The sequence below is a fragment of the Chlorocebus sabaeus genome, chromosome 1 (genome assembly GCF_047675955.1).
Source record: "Chlorocebus sabaeus isolate Y175 chromosome 1, mChlSab1.0.hap1, whole genome shotgun sequence".
Lineage (NCBI taxonomy): Eukaryota > Metazoa > Chordata > Mammalia > Primates > Cercopithecidae > Chlorocebus > Chlorocebus sabaeus.
Window position 1 is genome coordinate 50342522 of NC_132904.1, and position 19493 is coordinate 50362014.

Genomic DNA, 19493 nt, shown 5'->3' on the forward strand with positions numbered 1-19493 from the left:
CGGAACCCACCAAGGACCGCGATAAAGCGCTTTAGGGTTTTGGCAGAGTATTCAGGCACAAGGTCTCCTAACTTGAGCATGCAGATTGTGTGTTGTGTTAAAAACTATATGTTCCATAACATTGTGGGGTTTGGCTGGGGGACTGTCACTGTTCTGTGGGCCTTCCTTCGGCTGTACAGCATTCTCAAACACTGGACCCGCGTGCGATGGAGGGAGTGATAGATAATATACATTATGCCGGAGCTGACAGTGTGGTTTTTACTAGAATTTACTTTTATGGGAGCACGATATAGATTGACCTGTCCTTTCTAATACTTTAAAATGTCACTATAGATACTGGTTTGTGGGTTTTTTGTTTGTTTCTTTGTTTGTTTGATTTGTAACCATGTACTTGTGTTTATTTTTCTAGATTTTCTGGCATCCTTAAGTCTTGTATCAAGGATTAATTATAATATAACCAGAAACCATGACGGCAGCTGAGAACGTGTGCTACACGTTAATTAACGTGCCAATGGATTCAGAACCACCATCTGAAATTAGCTTAAAAAATGATCTAGGTAAACTTTGATATTATTTTGAGAATGAAATGAAAAAAGAAAAGACTAAAATAAACTCATATTTCATATTCTTTTATAATTAGAAATGCTTTATTTTTGTCTAAAGTTTTTCTAGGATCTCTTCAATAGACCTTTTATTAAATTAAATGCGAACTCCTTTAGACTAAATATTGGTTGTTTGAAATAGAACATCTCAGTAAACCTAAAGAGATTGTAATAGTTTAGATATTCCTCAAAATGTCATAATTTTTGTGGAGTTCAATATATTATACTTAATGTAGCTGATGATATTCTCTAGGCAACAGATTGAGGATGTGTATTGGAATATCTTAATTCTGTCGTGCACTTAACTTCATGTTACTTAGCTTGTAAAACCAAAAGAACTTTGTTCTTTGGGTTACCCACCCAGACAATTAGATCAACACTGGAATAAACATGTATTTTCCCGAAAAGTTTTAACTTTTCATTTTTTAAGCATTTTTGCAAACAAGAAAACAACTATATTTGTGAATTTTATTTTTTTAATGTTTAATTTTTGTGGGTATACAGTAGATGTATGTATTTATGGGGTACATGAAATGCTTTGATACCGGCATGCAATGCATAATCATCACATCATGGAAAAATGGAGTATCCATCCCCTCAAGCATTTATCTTTTGTGTGACAAACCAGTTACACTTTTAGTTATTTTTAAATGTACAATTAAATTATTATTGACTGTAGTTATCCCAGGTGCTATCAAATATTGGGTCTAACTCATTTTTTCTTTTTTAGCCATCTCCGCTTTCCTCCCACTACCCTTCCCACCTCTGATAACCATCCTTTTACTCTATCTCCATGAGTTTGTTTGATTTTTAGCTTCCACAAATAAGTGAGAACATGTGAAGTTTGTCTTTCTGTGCCTGACTTATTTCACGTAACATAATGACCTCCAGTACCATCCATGTTGTTGCAAATGGCAGGATCTCATTCTTTTTTATGGTTGAATAGTACTCCATTGTGTATATGTACCACATTTTCTTTATCGATTTATCCGTTGGTGGACACAGGTTGCTTTCAAGTTTTGACTGTTGTAAACAGTGCTGCAACAAACATAGGAGTGCAGATATCTCTTTGATGTACTCATTTCCTTTCTTTTGGATATATACCCAGCAGTCAGATTGCTGAATCGTATGGTAGCTCTATTTTTAGTTTTTTGAGGACCCTCCAAACTTCTCCATAGTGGTTGTACTAGTTTACATTCCTACCAACAGTGTACAAGGGTTCTTTTCTCCACATCTTCACCGGCATTTGTTATTGCTTGTCTTTTGGATAAAAGCCATTTTAACTGGGGTGAGATAATATCTCATTGTAGTTTTGATGCGCATTTCTCTTATGATCAGTGATGTTGAGCACCTTTTCATATGCCTATTTCCCATTTGTATGTGTTTCTGAAATGTCTGTTCAAATCTTTTGCCCATTTTTAGATCAGATTATGATATTTTTTTTTTCCTATAGAGTTTTTTGAGCTCCTTACATATTCTGGTTATTAATCCCTTGTTAGATGGGTAGTCTGCACATATTTTCTCCCATTCTGTGGGTTGTCTCATCACGTATGTCAGTTGTTTCCTTTGCTGTGCGGAAGCTTTTTAACTTGATATGATCCCGTTTGTCTGTTTTTGCTTTGGTTGCCTGTGCCTGTGGGGGTATTACTGAAGACGTTTTTGGCCAGACCAGTTACCTGGAGATTTTTCCCAATGTTTTCTCGTAGTAGTTTCATAGTTTAAAGTCTTAGATTTAAGCCTTTAATCCATTTTGATTTTATTTTTGTATAAGTTCAGAGATAGGGACAAGTTTCATTCTTCTGCATATAGTTTTCCAAGCACCACTATTGAAGGGACTGTCTTTTCTCCAATGTATGTTCTTGGCACCTTTGTCAAAATGAGTTCACTGTAGGTGTATGGATTTGTTTCCGGGTTCTCTATTATTTTCTATCGGTCTGTGTGTGTTTTTATGCCAGTACCATGCTGTTTTGGTTACTATAGCTATGTAGGATAATTTGATATCAAATAATGTGATTCCTTCAGTTTTGTTCTTTTTGCTGAAGATTGCTTTAGCTGTTCTGGGTCTTTTGTGGTTCCGTATAAATTTTAGGATTGTTTTTTCTAGTTCTATGAAGAATTTCATTGGTATTTTGATAGGAATTTTATTGAATCTAGATTGTTTTGGGTGGTATGGACATTTTAGCAATATTGATTCTTCTAATCCATGATCATGGAAGATCTTTCCATTTGTTGATGTCCTCTTCAACTTCTTTCGTCAGTATTTATAGTTTTCATTGTAGAACTCTTTTCATTTCTTTGATTAAATTAATTCCTAGGTATCTAATTTTATGTGTGGGTATTGTAAATGGGATTAGATTATTTTTTAAATTTATTTTTCAGATTGTTCACTGTTGGCATATAGAAATGCTACTTATTTTTGTATGTTGATTTTGTGTCCTCAAACTTAACTGAATTTATCATATTTCTGAATTTTAAAAATGTATCCTGTGTCTCCTTTTTGTGAGTGATTCTGTCAAGAAAAAAAAATTTATAATTAATACACTTTCCAAAGTTATGATTCTTGTTTAATTGAACTGCTAAAAATAAATATAACTTAAACTGATAAATATTGTTTAAACAGAGCAGAGTGAGAATTATGCTTCAAATATAGAAAGTATCTTTTAGAAGATAGTTTGCAGTTTGAAAAGAAACTTAATGTTTTACTTGTCTAATCCCACTTCTTAATCAGCAGTAATGGAATACCTCCTGATTTTAGGTTACTTAATACTAGGTTTCTATAGAGGTCTGTTTTTAGAGAAGGGAAAAGAAACCCACTTTTATGACATTTAAAATGATACCATTATATGCATAAGCCACATATATTTCCCTGTTTTCATATTCATGTAGGATAGTTGAATGCAAAATAGTGAATACACTCATTAGTGTTTTTTTTTCCCTCATAATTTAAAATTTTTCGTTATTAGATCCTCAGGAGACTTAAGGTTATAGGTAGGAAGGTAAAGAACAAAATTTGCCCCTAGTTGGAACAATGCCCTAGTCTTAATTGAAGCTGCCTTAACTACCTTCCTCCAACCAATAAATAAATACGTACTCTCCAGTTTAATGTATATTTTTGCCATTAAGAACAGTTGAGACTGGGCACGGTGGCTCATGCCTGTTATCCCAGCACTTTGGGAAGCTGAGGCAGGTGGATCACTTGACGTCAGGAGTTTGAGACCAGAGTGACCAACATGGTGAAACCACATCTAGTAAAAATACAAAAAGTTTAAGTGGCTATTAAATGAAAAGTTCTGAGGGTCAGATGAGGTGGCCATTTAGCTCTACTCATTATAAATTTAGCTCTAATCATTATAAATTTATTTCTCATATTTAGGCCCAAATCTGGTTCCCAGTAACTACTACCCATTAGTTGTAGTTCTTTTCCTCATAATGGTCCTGAGATTATTGAAGACCTGTGATCACTCTTTGTTCTCCCCTTCCCAAGATAATTCATTTATTTTGATGATCTAAACAGTTGTAGTAGCAGTGTGCTACTACATACTTCTCTGCCTTTGAATTTTGTATCCAGAAGATTTTTAGTACTATAAATTCTTCAGTATGCAATGATAATGGTGTGAAATTATAGATAGTTTTGCATAAAATACTTTATATTGCAGAGTTTTTAGGCTAAAAGTAAACTAGCATTTTATCTTAAATGTGTCATCCTTAATTCTAAATAATGACTACTAATCTAGAACATTTGAATTACCTCACAATTTTCCAGATGGTAAGAAAGATTCTAAAGTTTTACAGCCTATAGAACTATGATGAGATTTTAGAAATAATGCACTATTTTAGTTTTCCGCCTTTTTGAGTATGACGTTTCTCTTTCTAATGTTAAAAAAGTTACATATTTATCCTCCCGTAATAGTAGTTTTAACTTTGCTAAAATGCACACAAATAGCTAAAAGCTGTTTTGAATTCAGAAGCAATTAATAGCATGTGTTTACATTTTAGAAAATAGCTATATGTGTTTTGAAGCACATGTTTACTTGGTATGACTGTAGATTCATGGAGTCTGCATTAACTCAATTGGCTGGGAACCAGAAATCTAATCCAATGCCTTCATATTGTATATAAAGAGTCTGATTTCCAGAGATAAATGACTTGAGCAAAGACAACTTGTTTGATGGAGAACCAGGTGAAAAACGCTTGTCACTTGGGTTTGTACTTTTATTACCATTGCTGATACTGAATTAAGAAGATACATTTTATTTTGTTAATTGCTTTTAATTTTATGTGAATTTTCTTTTGAAATAATTGTGCTTTTTTTTTTTTCAATTTGTGATTCAGAAAAAGGAGATGTAAAGTCAAAGACTGAAGCTTTGAAGAAAGTAATCATTATGATTCTGAATGGTGAAAAGCTTCCTGGACTTCTGATGACCATCATTCGTTTTGTGCTACCTCTTCAGGATCACACTATCAAGAAATTACTTCTGGTATTTTGGGAAATTGTTCCTAAAACAACTCCAGATGGGAGACTTTTACACGAGATGATCCTTGTATGTGATGCATATAGAAAGGTAAACCAAATCTTAATTTTGTCTGAATATTGCTTTGAATTTAGATCTAAAATTGGTAGAATGGACTTTGTTTTAATTGTTAAAATTGAGTCTTTGATAAGATGTAAGTTGTAGAGATTTGGAATTAAAGTTGTAAAGAGTTATTGTAAAAAGTTTTATCATCACTCTTTTCAGACATTTTCTATGCGTTTTATGTGTATATATTAATTAAAAAACAGTGACACATGTAAGACATTGATGAGATAGGTAAAAATTGCTTCAGTCAACAAGAATATGATGGAAATTGGTAATCTAGGTCTTTTTTCTCAAATGTATTTTTTTTCCATTGGAAAGTTTTGCATTAAAATTTTATTTTTGTAAAGAGCTGAAACTCAGCATATTTTAATTTTTATATCAGGATCTTCAGCATCCTAATGAATTTATTCGAGGATCTACTCTTCGTTTTCTTTGCAAATTGAAAGAAGCAGAATTGCTAGAACCTTTAATGCCAGCTATTCGTGCATGTTTGGAGCATCGACACAGCTATGTTAGAAGAAATGCTGTTTTGGCCATCTATACCATCTATAGGTAAATAAAGATACTGCTTCAGCTTCATTTTATGAAGACTGTTTCGTCTCTTAGACTAATGGTTCCAAAATGGTTGCTTGCAGACTGAATATAGCTTGGAGCTATGTTTTGTATGGCCAGCACTGTATATTTTATTATGAACATTGAAAAGTCAAAAGATCTGGCAGCGCTGGCCCTAGCTTCCGCATTACAACATTCTGCTGAACTTGGATAACAATAACCCGCTTTAAATAAGTTATATACTTTACAATTTATGACAGTGCCTATTATTCTCAACCGTATTACTCCAAGCCACTTTATATGTTCACTTGCTTAGCTTTTAACTTTGGACCTTGTTTTAGAATTCTTTTTGTGGAATGTCGGTCTTTTCTTTTTACTGTCAGAAGCTTTGAGGAAGGAACTTTTTAAATGAGAAGGGCTACAGTTATAACTGATTCCAATTCTTAAAAAGCTGAAGATTTTGAAATTTTGTTTGTTTTTGTTTTGTTTTGAGATGGAGTTTCACTCTTGTTGCCCAGGCTGGAGCACAGTGGCGCGATCTCAGCTCACAACAACCTCCACCTCCTGGGTTCAAGTGATTCTTCTGCTTCAGCCTCCCAAGTAGCTGGGATTACAGGCACCCACCACCATGCTCAGCCAATTTTTGTATTTTTAGTAGAGACAGGGTTTCACCATGTTGGCCAGGCTGGTCTCAAACTCCTGACCTCAAGTGATCCACCCGCCTTGTCCTCCCAAAGTGCTGGGATTGTAGGCGTGGGTTACCACACCTGGCTGAGATTCTGAATTTTTAAACCAATTCAAGGAATCAGTTAGATGAAGCTAGAATGCTCAGTTTTTACAGTCACAGGTATCAATTCATTAAGCACTACAATGTAATGTTTATAAGCATCTTTGTACTTTAGTAGATTTGTTGGTTAAGATACAATTTCATAGTTATCTTACTATTAGATTTTATCCATTAAGGAAAGTGGTATTCTGGTTAATAATGTAGGTGAGCCAGGTGTGGCGGCTGATGCCTGTAATCCCAGCACTTTGGGAGGCCTAGGCGGGCCGATCACCTGAGGTCAGGAGTTCGAGACCAGCCTGACCAACATGGAAAACCCCGTCTCTACTAAAAATACAAAATTAGCCGGGTGTGGTGGTACATACCTGTAATCCCAGTTACTCGGGAGGCTGAGGCAGGAGAATTGCTCAAACCTGGGAGGCACAGGTTGCGGTGAGCCAGGATCACACCATTGCACTCTAGCCTGGGCAACAAGAGCGAAACTCCATCTCAAAAATTAGAATAATAATAATAATAATAATAATAATGATGATGTAGGTGAGTTTCTTTAATGTTACCATACAGACTACACAAATTTCAGAATTTAAACTATAGTGCATATAGAAAAATTAGGCCACTTATAAGACTGTTGGAAATTTGAACAAATTTGTTCAAATTTGTGAGATATGATGATGAATAATTAGTTTTACAAGAGTCCTCGATTTTAGAGAAACCTACCAATATATTTACAGAAGAAAGGATGCATTGCCTATTGCCTGTGATTTGCTTCAAAATAATATGGCAAGAGGGAAATTTGGCAAGGATATAGATGAAACAAAACTAGCTCTGAATTAATAATTGTTGAAGCAAGGTGATGCATTTTATTAAGCTAGTGTTCACTCTTCTGTGTACTAATATTTCTAAATTTCCAAAAGAAGAGGCAAGTCAGTAAGTAAATAGCGCACAACTAATAAAATCCAAGGTACTATTTTCTTCCTCTTAATGTAATTCTTAATATATTGATATACTTAAAATGTATGCACAACAGTTACTAGAGACACTAGTTAACAGATGGCATGTTGAATAAATCAGCTTTTTCTGTATTGAACTAGAAAACGTATAATTTGATAACTTAATAGATGAAGGTGTAACTTTGTGTTTCCTTCTCCCATTTCTAATTGATTTGAAGTTTCAAAAAGGAGGCTGGGCATGGTGGCTCATGTCTGTAATCCCAGCACTTTGGGAAGCCGAGGCGGGTGGATCACTTGAGGTCAGGAGTGTGAGACAAGCCTGGCCAACATGGCAAAATGCCGTCTCTGCTAAAAAAATAACACAAATTCGCTTGGCATGGTAGTGCATGCCTGTAGTCTCAAGATACTCAGGAGGCTGAGGCAGGAGAATCACTTGACCTGGGAGGTAGAGGTTGCAGTGAGCTGAGATCACTCCACAGCACTCCAGCCTGGGCAAAAGAGCGAGACTCCGTTTCAAAAAAAAAAAAGTTTTAAAAAGCAAATGAAATGGCTGGGCACAGTGGCTCACACCTGTAATCCCAGCACTTTGGGAGGCCAAGGTGGGCAAATCATGAGGTCAGGAGTTCAAGACCAGCCTGGCCAACATGGTGAAACCCCATCTCTAATAAAAATACCAAAAATTAGCTGGGCATAGTGGTGGGCACCCTATAATCCCAGCTACTCAGGAGGCTGAGGCAGGAGAATCGCTTGAACCCTGGAGGTGGAGGCAGCAGTGAGCTGAGATCACACCACTGCACTCCAGCCCAGGCAACAGAGTAAGACTCTGTCTCAAAAAAAAAAAAGCAAAAGAATAATCTATGTTGTAAAGTTTGATTAAATTTAATTTTGGTATTGTCCAGAGAGTTACTAAAATAGTAAAGTAGGTTTTTATTAAATATGGATATCTGTTTTATTTAAAGAAATTTTGAACATCTTATACCTGATGCTCCTGAACTGATACATGATTTTCTGGTGAATGAGAAGGATGCAAGTTGCAAAAGGAATGCATTTATGATGCTAATTCATGCAGATCAGGTGAAGTACTTTTGAAAAAATACTTTTATTGCTGTATTTAAGTGAGAATTAAAAGTATTACATAGGCTTAATCATGTTTTTAGTCAGTAATTTTGTTTATAGTTCATGTGGTTTGTGTATTTTGATAATTTTAGGCTTGTAGAAAAATCCTTTTTTTTTTAACGCTTCTCTAAAATATTGCATACATATACATTCTTTTTTTCAATTAAACATTGAAGAGGCATTTTAGAACAGCCACCTTACAGTTTTTTAAAATTGAAATTTTTATGGCTGTGTTCTATTTTGGGGCTTTGATGACCTGTTCTTTCTTATGTTGATATAGATCTAAAATTGTTTAGTAGAGAAAAATAGTAGCTTTGCATAGGTACATCCTTAGCCATGCCTGTGGAAATAGGGTGGCCTTCAGTGTAGATGTGTATCCTTTTAGGTTCTTCAGCTTTCATACGTGGGTGCCAACTCTGCATCCTGCTCTGCTGGTGGTTAAAGTATATGGATCTACTTTTGGTTAGCAGTTACTCTGTACACCTTGATGCCATCTAATCTTGAAATTTTCTAGCCAGTATTTATCACCAAAATATGGGAAATAATATGCACGAAGACTGAAAAATATGGAGGCCTTCCATTCCTCTGAAATCTAGATACTGTTACTTTTTTCCCCCAGATCTTCCGTTAATGGATTGTCCCCTAATTATTTAAAATTGTGGTAACGTACACATAACAAAAATTATCACCTTAACCATTTTTAAGTGTTCCATGATTTTAAATACATTTATAATGTAGTACCATCACTACCTTCCATCCTCATAACTTTTTTTATCTTGCAAAACTGAAACTCTGTACCCATCAAAAAAAAAATCCTTATTACCATTTCCTCCCAGTCCCTGGCAACCACCATTCTACTTGCTGTCTCTGTGATTTTGACTACTCTAAGTAGTCCATGTAAGTGGAATCATACAATATTTGTCCTTTTGTAACTGGCTTATTTCGCTTAGCATAATGTCTTCAAGGTTCATTTATGTTGCAGTATGTGTTGGAATTTCTTTCCTTTTTAAGGCTAAGTAATATCTGATTGTAAATATATGCCACATTGGGTTTACCTGTTCATCCGTTGGTGGATGCTTGGGTTACTTCAACCTTTTAGCTATTAGGAATAATGCTATTGTGAACGTAGATGTACACGTATCTGTTTGAGACTTTGCTTTCTATTCTTTTGGGTATATACTCAGAAGTGGAATTACTGAATATACAGCACTTCTGTTTTTAATTTTTTTAGAAGCTGCCATACTGTTTTCCACAGCAGCTCTACCATTTTACATTCCACTGGTAGTGCATCAGGGTTCCAGCTTCTCCACATTCTTGCCAACACTTGTTACTATTTTTTTTTGATAGTAGCAATGTTAATGGGCATGCGAAGCAGTATTCGATATTGTCGTTTTGTCTTCCTAAACAAGATTATGAAAAAGCTGTTTATAGGAGCCACAGTGTTTTGTCCTCTTGTGTAATTGGTTTTACTGACCAATGCTTTTGGCATTATGCTGTTAACCTACATTAAGGGACATAATCAGAAATAGTCCAATAAAATTCATTGATACTTTTACTAGAGAGATGTTTTCAGTATTGTAGTTCTTTATATTACAATGTCCAATATATGAGAACACATAGGAGATTTTTCTTTTAGGTCTCAGTAATAGGAATAACTATATACCTAAGCAGCTGGTTTTGATTGTATGGATACCCTGAATCCCATAACACATAGTTTTTCCCTCTTTGGTTTAGCTGCTAGAAAATCAGACCCCAGGTTTGTGGCTCATTTCCAGAAGATATATTTAACTTTATGTCTTATATTTTATATGTTAACTTTATTCTTGATTTTTGTTCCCAATTAATATCTCTTTGCCCTGATCTCATTTGTTTTATATTGAGTTGTAATGTGTGTATTTTTTTAAGATGCATTAAGTTCTTCTATTGAATGAGGTGGTGGACGATAAATATATTCTTATTTTTTTAGGATCGAGCTTTGGATTACTTAAGTACTTGTATTGATCAAGTTCAAACATTTGGAGACATTCTGCAGTTGGTTATTGTTGAACTGATTTATAAGGTAAGAATGATCATCTATGATGGGTAAAATAAACTCAGCAGTTTAGGACAGGGTTAAATAGTTTCTTTCTGGGATAATAATTGCTAGGATAATATATTTTAATAGTATAAATATTTTATAGTATAGCCTAGTAAAGCCTTTTTTTCTTTTACTTTTGGTTCATTGTGTTTTCCAAGTAGAATACTTGCTTATATCCTTTCTAAACCTCCATAAAGATTCTGATAAAAATTCATGGCTTGAGCCAGTGTAGCTCACATAAATCATTGTGAACTTCCCAGTCACTGAATAGATTATGAATTAAGCTTTAGGATAAAATTCAAGATTTTCTTGAGCATATATCAGACTACTAAAATCAAACAAAAAAGCCTTAAATACTTTTTATGTTCCCTGTTTGTAAAAGAGAATAGAAAAAATTTAAATGCATGAAATATGACATTGTAGGCCATTGACAGGAAATCTAAAACCAGCTAAGAATTTTGGATTTTTAAATGAAGTACTATATTGGCAATACTTTAATGTGATATATCCTTTGAAAGAGTTTATTACATCTTAATGTTCTGATAAAAGGTACAGTAAGATCCAACTTGGCTATTGATACCATTAGAGGCCAACAAAATGTAGGTCCAGATGACTTTATTAAATACAATAGTATGATCAAAACATCTGTGGTAGACACTACTAAGTGATTATAGCTGTCTTTGCTTCTGTAAGAAGGGGCTCCTCTTAACACAAGGTACCAGTAGTTTGGAATGGAAGTTTAAAATGAAACCAAGACTGGTAAATATACAGTTTTTGTTTTCGTTTTTTGTGTTTTTTGGTGGAGTCTCGCTCTGTTGCACAGACTGGAGTGCAGTGGCACGATCGTGGCTCTCCGTTGCCTCTACCTCCTGGGCTCAAGCGATTCTCCTGCCTCAGCCTCCTAAGTAGCTGGAATTACAGGTCCATGTCACCGTGCCAGGCTGATTTTTGTATTTTTAGTAGAGATGGGGTTTCACCATGTTGGCCAGGCTGGTCCCAAACTCCTGACTTCATGATCTGCCCACTTCAGCCTCCCAAAGTGCTGGGATTACAGGTGTGAGCCACCATGCCCAGCCTATAGTTCTTTTTAATTCATGTGTATTAGGATGCCGCTGAGGTTCTCAAAATTAGCAGTTCTCTGCTATCTAATGACTTGTTTAGTAGGGTCCATGTTTTAGTAAAAAGTCCATATTTTAAGTCACGTCCATGTAATAGAGATTTGACTATATATATTTTAGGAAAATCTAATATGAATACTGACTTCAAAAGAGAAAAAATAAGGGATATTTGCTATGCAAGTAAAGGTATCAGGATGCATTTAGAATGGGATAGAAATTTTTAGTTTTGGCCGGGCGCGGTGGCTCAAGCCTGTAATCCCAGCACTTTGGGAGGCCGAAGCGGGTGGATCACGAGGTCAGGAGATCGAGACCATCCTGGCTAACATGGTGAAACCCCATCTCTACTAAAAAATACAAAAAACTAGCCGGGCGTGGTGGCGGGCGCCTGTAGTCCCAGCTACTTGGAGGCTGAGGCAGGAGAATGGCATAAACCCGGGAGGAGGAGCTTACAGTGAGCCGAGATCGCGCCACTGCACTCCAGCCTGGGTGACACAGCGAGACTCCGTCTCAAAAAAAAAAAAAAAAAAAAAAAAGAAATTTTTAGTTTTCTCTCCAAAGTTGAATACAGTCTCAAATAATAAGTAGTAGTACTTGGGAAAAATGTGTTATCTTTCTTGCTTGAAAAACTGGTATTTTCCTTTTATTAGCTATTGAGATTTATATCATCCGTCATGTTTCTCTTTGGCATCCAGAATAAAAATGTAGGACCAGATTTAATATCCTGTGACAGTACCCATATTAGTGTACTGGGTTAATGTGTCCTTACTTTTGTTACTTTACATTTTCTTTTTCTCTTTCACTTGTGTATAACATACACATGTTTTAAGCCATCAGAAAACCTTTTATGAAACAGTAAAAATATAAATTATGATGGGATGAATAAATGAATGCATAGCTATAAAAATTACTTCGTTCACACCATCCTATCTAGTAAAGCCATTTCTTATCTATGTTTTTACTTCTTTCTGAAATTACCAGTGTTGTGTCATAGTGTCTCATCCCATTTTGGCTGACATTTTCATATGTCCTCATAAGACTGTTCTTAGCTTTCATATTGAGAAAACTAGCATACCATAAGCTGATGTTCATGAAAAAACTCCATTTGAAAACAAGCATTCCTGAAATCAGTTGAATGTTTTCTTCTCCAGGTCTGTCATGCTAATCCATCAGAAAGAGCTCGTTTTATTCGCTGCATCTATAACTTACTACAGTCATCCAGCCCTGCTGTAAAATATGAAGCTGCTGGGACATTAGTGACACTCTCTAGTGCACCAACTGCAATCAAGGTACTGTGTATTTCTTTTGAGGCCAGATTAGGTGATTGATTTTCTGTCTTAGCACTCTTGATTTAGTGACATTGCAATTCACTATGTGGTTACATGGCACAGAGAGAACAACTACAAATTTTATAAAACTATTTGATGCTTTACGTTGTTCATCCTTCCTTCTTTTCTTCCTTCCTGCTTTCATACACATGTATATAGATACAGACAGAGAATGACAGTACAATTAACCTCTGACAACACAGGTTCAAACTGCGAAGGTCCACTTATACATGGACTTTTTTTCCACTTCTGCTACTCATGAGACAGCAAGACCAATCCCTCTTCCTCTTCCTCCTCCTCCTCCTCCTCAGCCTACTCAGTGTAAAGAGGTTGGGAATGAAGACCTTTATGATGATCTACTTCCTCTTAATGAGTAGTAAATATTTTCCATACGCTTTTCTTAACATTTTCTTTTTTCTAGCTTACTTGATTGTAAGAATATATAATACATTTAACATATGAAATACGAGTTTTTGTTTTGTTTTGTATGAGACAAGGTATTGCTTTGTCACCCAGGCTGGAGTGGGGCAATCTTGGCTCACTGCAACCTCCACCTCCCGGGTTCAAGCAATTCCCCTTCCTCAGCTTCCCGAGTAGCTGGAATTACAGGTGCCCACCACTATGGCCCATCTTATTTTTTGTATTTTTAGTAGAGATGGAGTTTCACCATGTTGGCCGGGCTGATCTCGAACTCTAGACCTCAAGTGATCCGCCCACCTCAGCCTACCACAATGCTGGGATTATAGGCGTGAGCCACCACGCCTGACCACAAAACATGTTTTAATCAACTGTGTTATTGGTAAGGCTTCTGGCCAACGGTAGGTTATTAGTAGTTAAGTTTTTGGGGAGTCAAAAGTTATGTGTGTGACTGGGCACAGAAGCTAACACCTAAAATCCCAGCACTTTGGGAGGCCAAGCTGTGAGGATTGCTTAAAACCAGGAGTTTGAGACCAGTCTGGGCAACAGAGAGAGACCCTATCTGTACAGAACATTTTTTTTTTTTAATTAGCTGGTGCTAGGTGTGGTGGTGCATGCCTGGAGACTCAGTACTTTGGGAGGCCAAGGTGGGATGATTGTTGGAGGCCAGGAGTTCGAGGTTGCAGTGAGCTATGGTGGTACCACTGCACTCTAGCCTAGGCAACAGAGCAAGACAAAAAATAATATGAATTAGCTGGGCATGGCGGTGTGTGCTTATACTCCCAGCTATTCTGAAGACTGAGGCATGAGGATAGCTTGAGCCCAGGAGTTCAAGACTGCAGTGAGCTGTGATTACTCCAGCCTAGGTGAAAGAGTGAGACCCTGTCTCTAAGAAAATAAAAATTAAAAGAAAAATGTTACATGTAGATTTTAAGTTTTAGTGAGTGTTTTCAATAATAGAGTATTACCTTTCTCCCTTTCTCTAATTTATTCTATCAAGACTATATCAGCAACCCCTAATCTATTCAGAGAATGAGCTATTCTAAAAGCCAAATTGTTTAAATTAGAGAATTTACTGCTTTACCCTCCAAAACTTGAAATTTTTTTTTATTTTTTATTTTGAAATAATTTTAAACTTACAGAAAAATTGCAAACATAGTACAAAGTCCTTTTTTTTTTTTTTGGTTTTTTGTTTGTGTTTGAGATGGAGTCTCACTCTGTTGCTCAGGCTGGAGTGTAGGGGCATGATCTTGGCTCACTGCAACCTCCGCCTCCCAGGTTCAAGTGGTTCTCCTGCCTCAGCGTCCTGAGTAGCTGGGACTACAGGCGCACGCCACCACACCTAGCTAATTTTTGTATTTTCAGTAGAGACGGGGTTTCACCATGTTGGCCAGAATGGTCTTGATCTCCTGACCTTGTGATCCACCCACCTCGACCTCCCAAAGTGCTGGGATTATAAGCGTGAGCCACCACACCTGACCAGGACATAGTTCTTATATATTCTTCACCCAGCCTTTCTCATATGTTCACATCTTCTATAATTGTTGTATAATTGTCAAAACTACAAAATTAACATTAGAACAATATTATTAACCAAACTATAGGCTTTATTTATATTTCATCAGTTTTTCCACTGATGTCCGTTTTTTGTTCAGGATCCAATCTAGGATCTCATATTGCATTTAGTGGTCATATCATATTTTCCTCCAGTCTGTGCTTGTTCTCAGTCATTTATTATTTTTCGTGACCTTGACGCATTTGAAGAAGACTGCCTGGTTTGTTTGTAAAATATCCGTCAACTTGGGTTTGTCTGTTTTCTCAGATTGAGGTTGTACATTTTTGGAAAGAATACCACAGAAGTGATGTGTCCTTCTCAGTGTATCTTATCAAGGAGTACATGATTTCTATATGTCTTATTACTGATGATGTCAACCTTGATCAGTGAAGGTGCTGTCTGGCAGATCTTCCAGTTTTATGATTTCTTCTAGTATAATCAGTAAATGTTGTAGGGGGGAGATACTTTGAAACTATGCAAATATATACTGTTGTTCCTCAAATTCACACCTACTTATTTCAGCATCCATCAGTGGATTTTCTTACAACAATTATTGCTATGGTATTCTAATGGTGGTTTTCTGTTTCTCTCATTCAATATTTATTAATGAAATTCTTGTGCAGGGAAGGGCTGTTCTTTCTCTTCCCTCCCTCCCTTCTTTTCCTTCCTTCTTTCTTTATATCATTATGGATATTTTATTCTGTCATTCTAAAATACTTTACATATTTTTTGTCTTAATAATTATTATAAATACTAAAATATTTTAACAACTCTGGGTGATCTTTATATTCTTGTTGTTTCTGTACTGCAATGCAGATGAGTTAGACTTTGCCTCTAAACTGAAGTATGCTTAATAGATGTACTTCTTGGGATTTTTTTCCTGCTTTTTTCTGACTTGTTCCTTAGTTTCAATCCTTAATTTTTGGCTGTTAATAAGTATTTCTACCTGTAGCAGCTTTTTTTCATCCTTTTAATTTGTAATGCCTCTAATCTTCTGTAAGTTTGAAAAATAACAAGGGACTAGAGGAACCCATTCCTCAGAACAAAATGTATAATGTGTAAACTCTAATACAGGGATTAATTAATGAGTGTATTGTGCCTTCATGGGAGTGTGTGTGTGGGGGTGGGTGGGTGCGCATGCACACACACGTGCATGCTTATTTTCAGATTTTATGTTTATGATAGATGAATAAGTTCTTAAAATATTTCTTTTTTTTATATAGGCCGCTGCTCAGTGTTACATTGATTTAATTATTAAGGAGAGCGACAACAATGTAAAACTCATAGTTTTGGATCGCTTGATAGAATTAAAAGAGCATCCTGCTCATGAACGAGTGTTACAGGTAAGTGTTATCTGAAAGAGAGAGATCCTAAATGAAATATTTTTCAAATTTAGGTCATTCTCAAACTTTGCCCATCTTGGTTAACCTAAATGCTTGAAAACTGAGCGGTTTATATTTTGATCAGCTAAAGTGTTAATTATTGAGTCATCATAGACTTTTGGGGTATTATCTTTACCATAAAAAAAAATTTCTAAAATGGCTGGGTATGGTGGCTCATGCCTGTAATCCCAGCACTTTGGGAGGCAGAGATGGGCAGATCATCTGGGGTCAGGAGTTTGAGACCAGCCTGGCTAACGTGGTAAAACCCAGTCTGTACTAAAAATACAAAAATTAGCTGGGCGTGGTAAGGTGCACCTGTAATCCCAACTACTTGGGAGGCTGAGGGCAGGAGAATCACTTCAACCCAGGAGGCAGAGGTTTCAGTGAGCTGAGATCGCACCACTGCACTCTAGCCTGGGCAACAGAGTGAGACTGTCTCAAAAAAAAAAAATTTTTTTCTAAAATAAATCGATATTATCTTTTTTATCTTTTTGGTTTGTACTGTATTGACTATTCTTAGGGAGAGTGACATACTTATTTTAATTTGAATATAATTTACATTTCATGGAAAATTATTATACCAATTGATTGAGAACAAAAGTTGATCTGATTCTAGAAAATTATCACCGTATTTGTTTAATCCATGAGAATAATAATGGTTATAAAAATAAAACCCCATGACAGGTAAATACAGTCTGATCTTGGATCAGAACAACAGCAACAACAAATTTCTATGAAGGACATTATTGGGACAGATTGAGAAATATGAATATGGTGTGTATATTAGTTAATAGTATTGATCAATGTTAAATTCTCTGGTAATTATAATGTGGTTATATAAGAAATTATCCTTACCCTTGAGAGAGATACACTAAAATGATTAGCAGTAAAGAGCAAATGTGGGCCGGGTGCAGCGGCTCATGCCTATAATTGCAACACTTTGGGAGGCTGAGGTGGGTGGATCTCCTGAGGTCAGGAGTTCGAGACCACCCTGACCAATATGGTGAAACCCTGTATCCATTAAAAAATACAAAAATTAGCCGGGTGTGGTGGCGTGCTACTGTAGTCCCAGCTACTCGGGAGGCTGAGACAGGAGAATTGCTTGAACCCAGGAGACAGAGGTTGCAGTGAGCCAAGATCTTGCCACTGCACTCCAGCCTGGGCGACAGAGCGAAACTCCATCTCAAAAAAAAAAAAAAGAGCAAATGTGGGAAGATATTAACTGGTGAATGTAGGTGAAGGATATGCAGGAGTTCACTCTTAGAACTTTTTTATCAGTTTCGAATTGTTTTTAAGTATGCATCTTTTAAATGTTACATTTTCCTATGGAGTCAAATAATATTATTACACTTAACAAAATTGTTAATAATTTATTAATGTTATCTAATACCAAGTCTATATGTAGATTTTCCTAGTTGTCCCAAAAGCCCTTTTTGTTTAGTTTGCCCATTTTGTAACCATGCATCATATCGGGTGGTTATGCCCTTTCAGTCTCTTAATTTTGGACAGTATCTTTTTTTTAATGACACTGATTTGTTGAAGAGACCAGACCAGTAATACTATAAAATGCCCCTCTTTCTGGATGTGTATGGCTACTTTCTTATGTTTAGCTTGTTCTTTTGACTTCTGTTACTTTCTATAAACTGTAAGTTGGAGCTTGAGCTTTAACTTGACAGAGTCGAAGTAAACATTGTCAGTTTGAATGTGTCTTGTGCTATTGTTTCACATTGCAGTGTATCAGGAGACCCAAAATATCTAGTTCTTCCACCACTAGTGGTTTTGTTATTGATTAAAGAATTAACATGATGATAGATAAACCCCACCATTCTGTAGTAAATATACTTTTCTTGTGACCAGAAAGATTGGTGTTAATTCCTGATTTTTTCTTCTTTTTTAGGATCTGGTTATGGATATCCTAAGAGTATTGAGCACACCAGACTTAGAAGTACGAAAGAAAACTCTGCAGTTAGCACTGGATCTTGTCTCTTCTAGGAATGTTGAAGAGGTAAAACAAAACTCTGACAGCACTTTGTAGCTATCAGGCCCAAATGTGATATAACTCTCACTTATTTTTACTTCGTTCTATAGCTGGTTATTGTCCTGAAGAAGGAAGTGATAAAAACTAATAATGTGTCTGAGCATGAAGATACTGACAAATACAGACAACTCCTAGTGCGAACATTGCATTCCTGTTCTGTCCGATTTCCAGATATGGCTGCAAATGTTATTCCTGTGGTATGTAATTCTGATCACTTTAATTTTGAAATTCTCTGAAAGATTTTTTTTAAAAAGCTAGTTATTTGACAGTCAAACTCCAGAAATCTCAACTGCCTGGGACCATTAAATCTCATGGTGAGAAGTGATCTTTATGTCTACCTCTACCTTTAAGCTCAGAAGGGTGAGGACTGTGACTTTTTTCACTTACATATTCATCAAAAAAACAAAAACAGTGACCAAAAAAATGGCTTTGCATATTATTTTAATTGATGATATAGTTACCTAAAGTAAAATTATGCTGTGTATATGTATTATTCAGTAAGGCAAATAGGTACTTATTTAAAATAGCTTTAGCTCTTAAAGGAATCAGTTATAGGAAAAATTAACATACCTAGAATATTTTGCTTTCTGTCACTATCAGATGAGTGAGATATGTTATTATAATTTGATTTTTGCCTCTGAGCTCTTGAGTTCTTTCTAAAATGATTTTACTTTTAGTTACAGTTTAGGAGGATCAAATTCATTTATTTTGAGTTTTGGATCTCTGGCTTATCTTATATCATAAAACAGAAAAGCCATTGTGACTTTCTTTACGTAATAGCACTTGTCTCTCAATTTACATTTTGTTGTGTATTTGAAAATTATTAAGAATTACAAGGGTCAGGCTTGGTGGTTCATATCTATAATTCGAGCACTTTGGGAGCGCTAGGCAAGAGGATTACTTGAGGCCAGGAGTTCAAGACCAGCCGATGCAATATAGGCAGACCCTGTCTCTACAAAAAAATTAATATTAGCTAGGCATAGTGTCATGCCTGAAGTCC

The 19493-nt window shown here is 35.9% G+C and overlaps 1 protein-coding gene across 2 annotated transcripts in view; it reads left to right on the forward strand.

The window, feature by feature from the left end:
• The window catches only part of COPB1 (COPI coat complex subunit beta 1), a 45044-nt gene that overhangs the window by 463 nt on the left and 25088 nt on the right, over positions 1-19493 (forward strand). For both annotated transcript variants that reach the window (XM_008006126.3, XM_008006115.3), the window contains exons 2-10: positions 410-557; positions 4935-5164; positions 5562-5731; positions 8425-8539; positions 10548-10640; positions 12925-13062; positions 16297-16416; positions 18353-18460; positions 18544-18690. In XM_008006126.3, coding sequence (XP_008004317.1) covers positions 467-557; positions 4935-5164; positions 5562-5731; positions 8425-8539; positions 10548-10640; positions 12925-13062; positions 16297-16416; positions 18353-18460; positions 18544-18690 — 1212 coding nt within the window. In that variant the 5' untranslated portion in view covers positions 410-466. The remainder of the gene's footprint in view (positions 1-409; positions 558-4934; positions 5165-5561; positions 5732-8424; positions 8540-10547; positions 10641-12924; positions 13063-16296; positions 16417-18352; positions 18461-18543; positions 18691-19493) is intronic.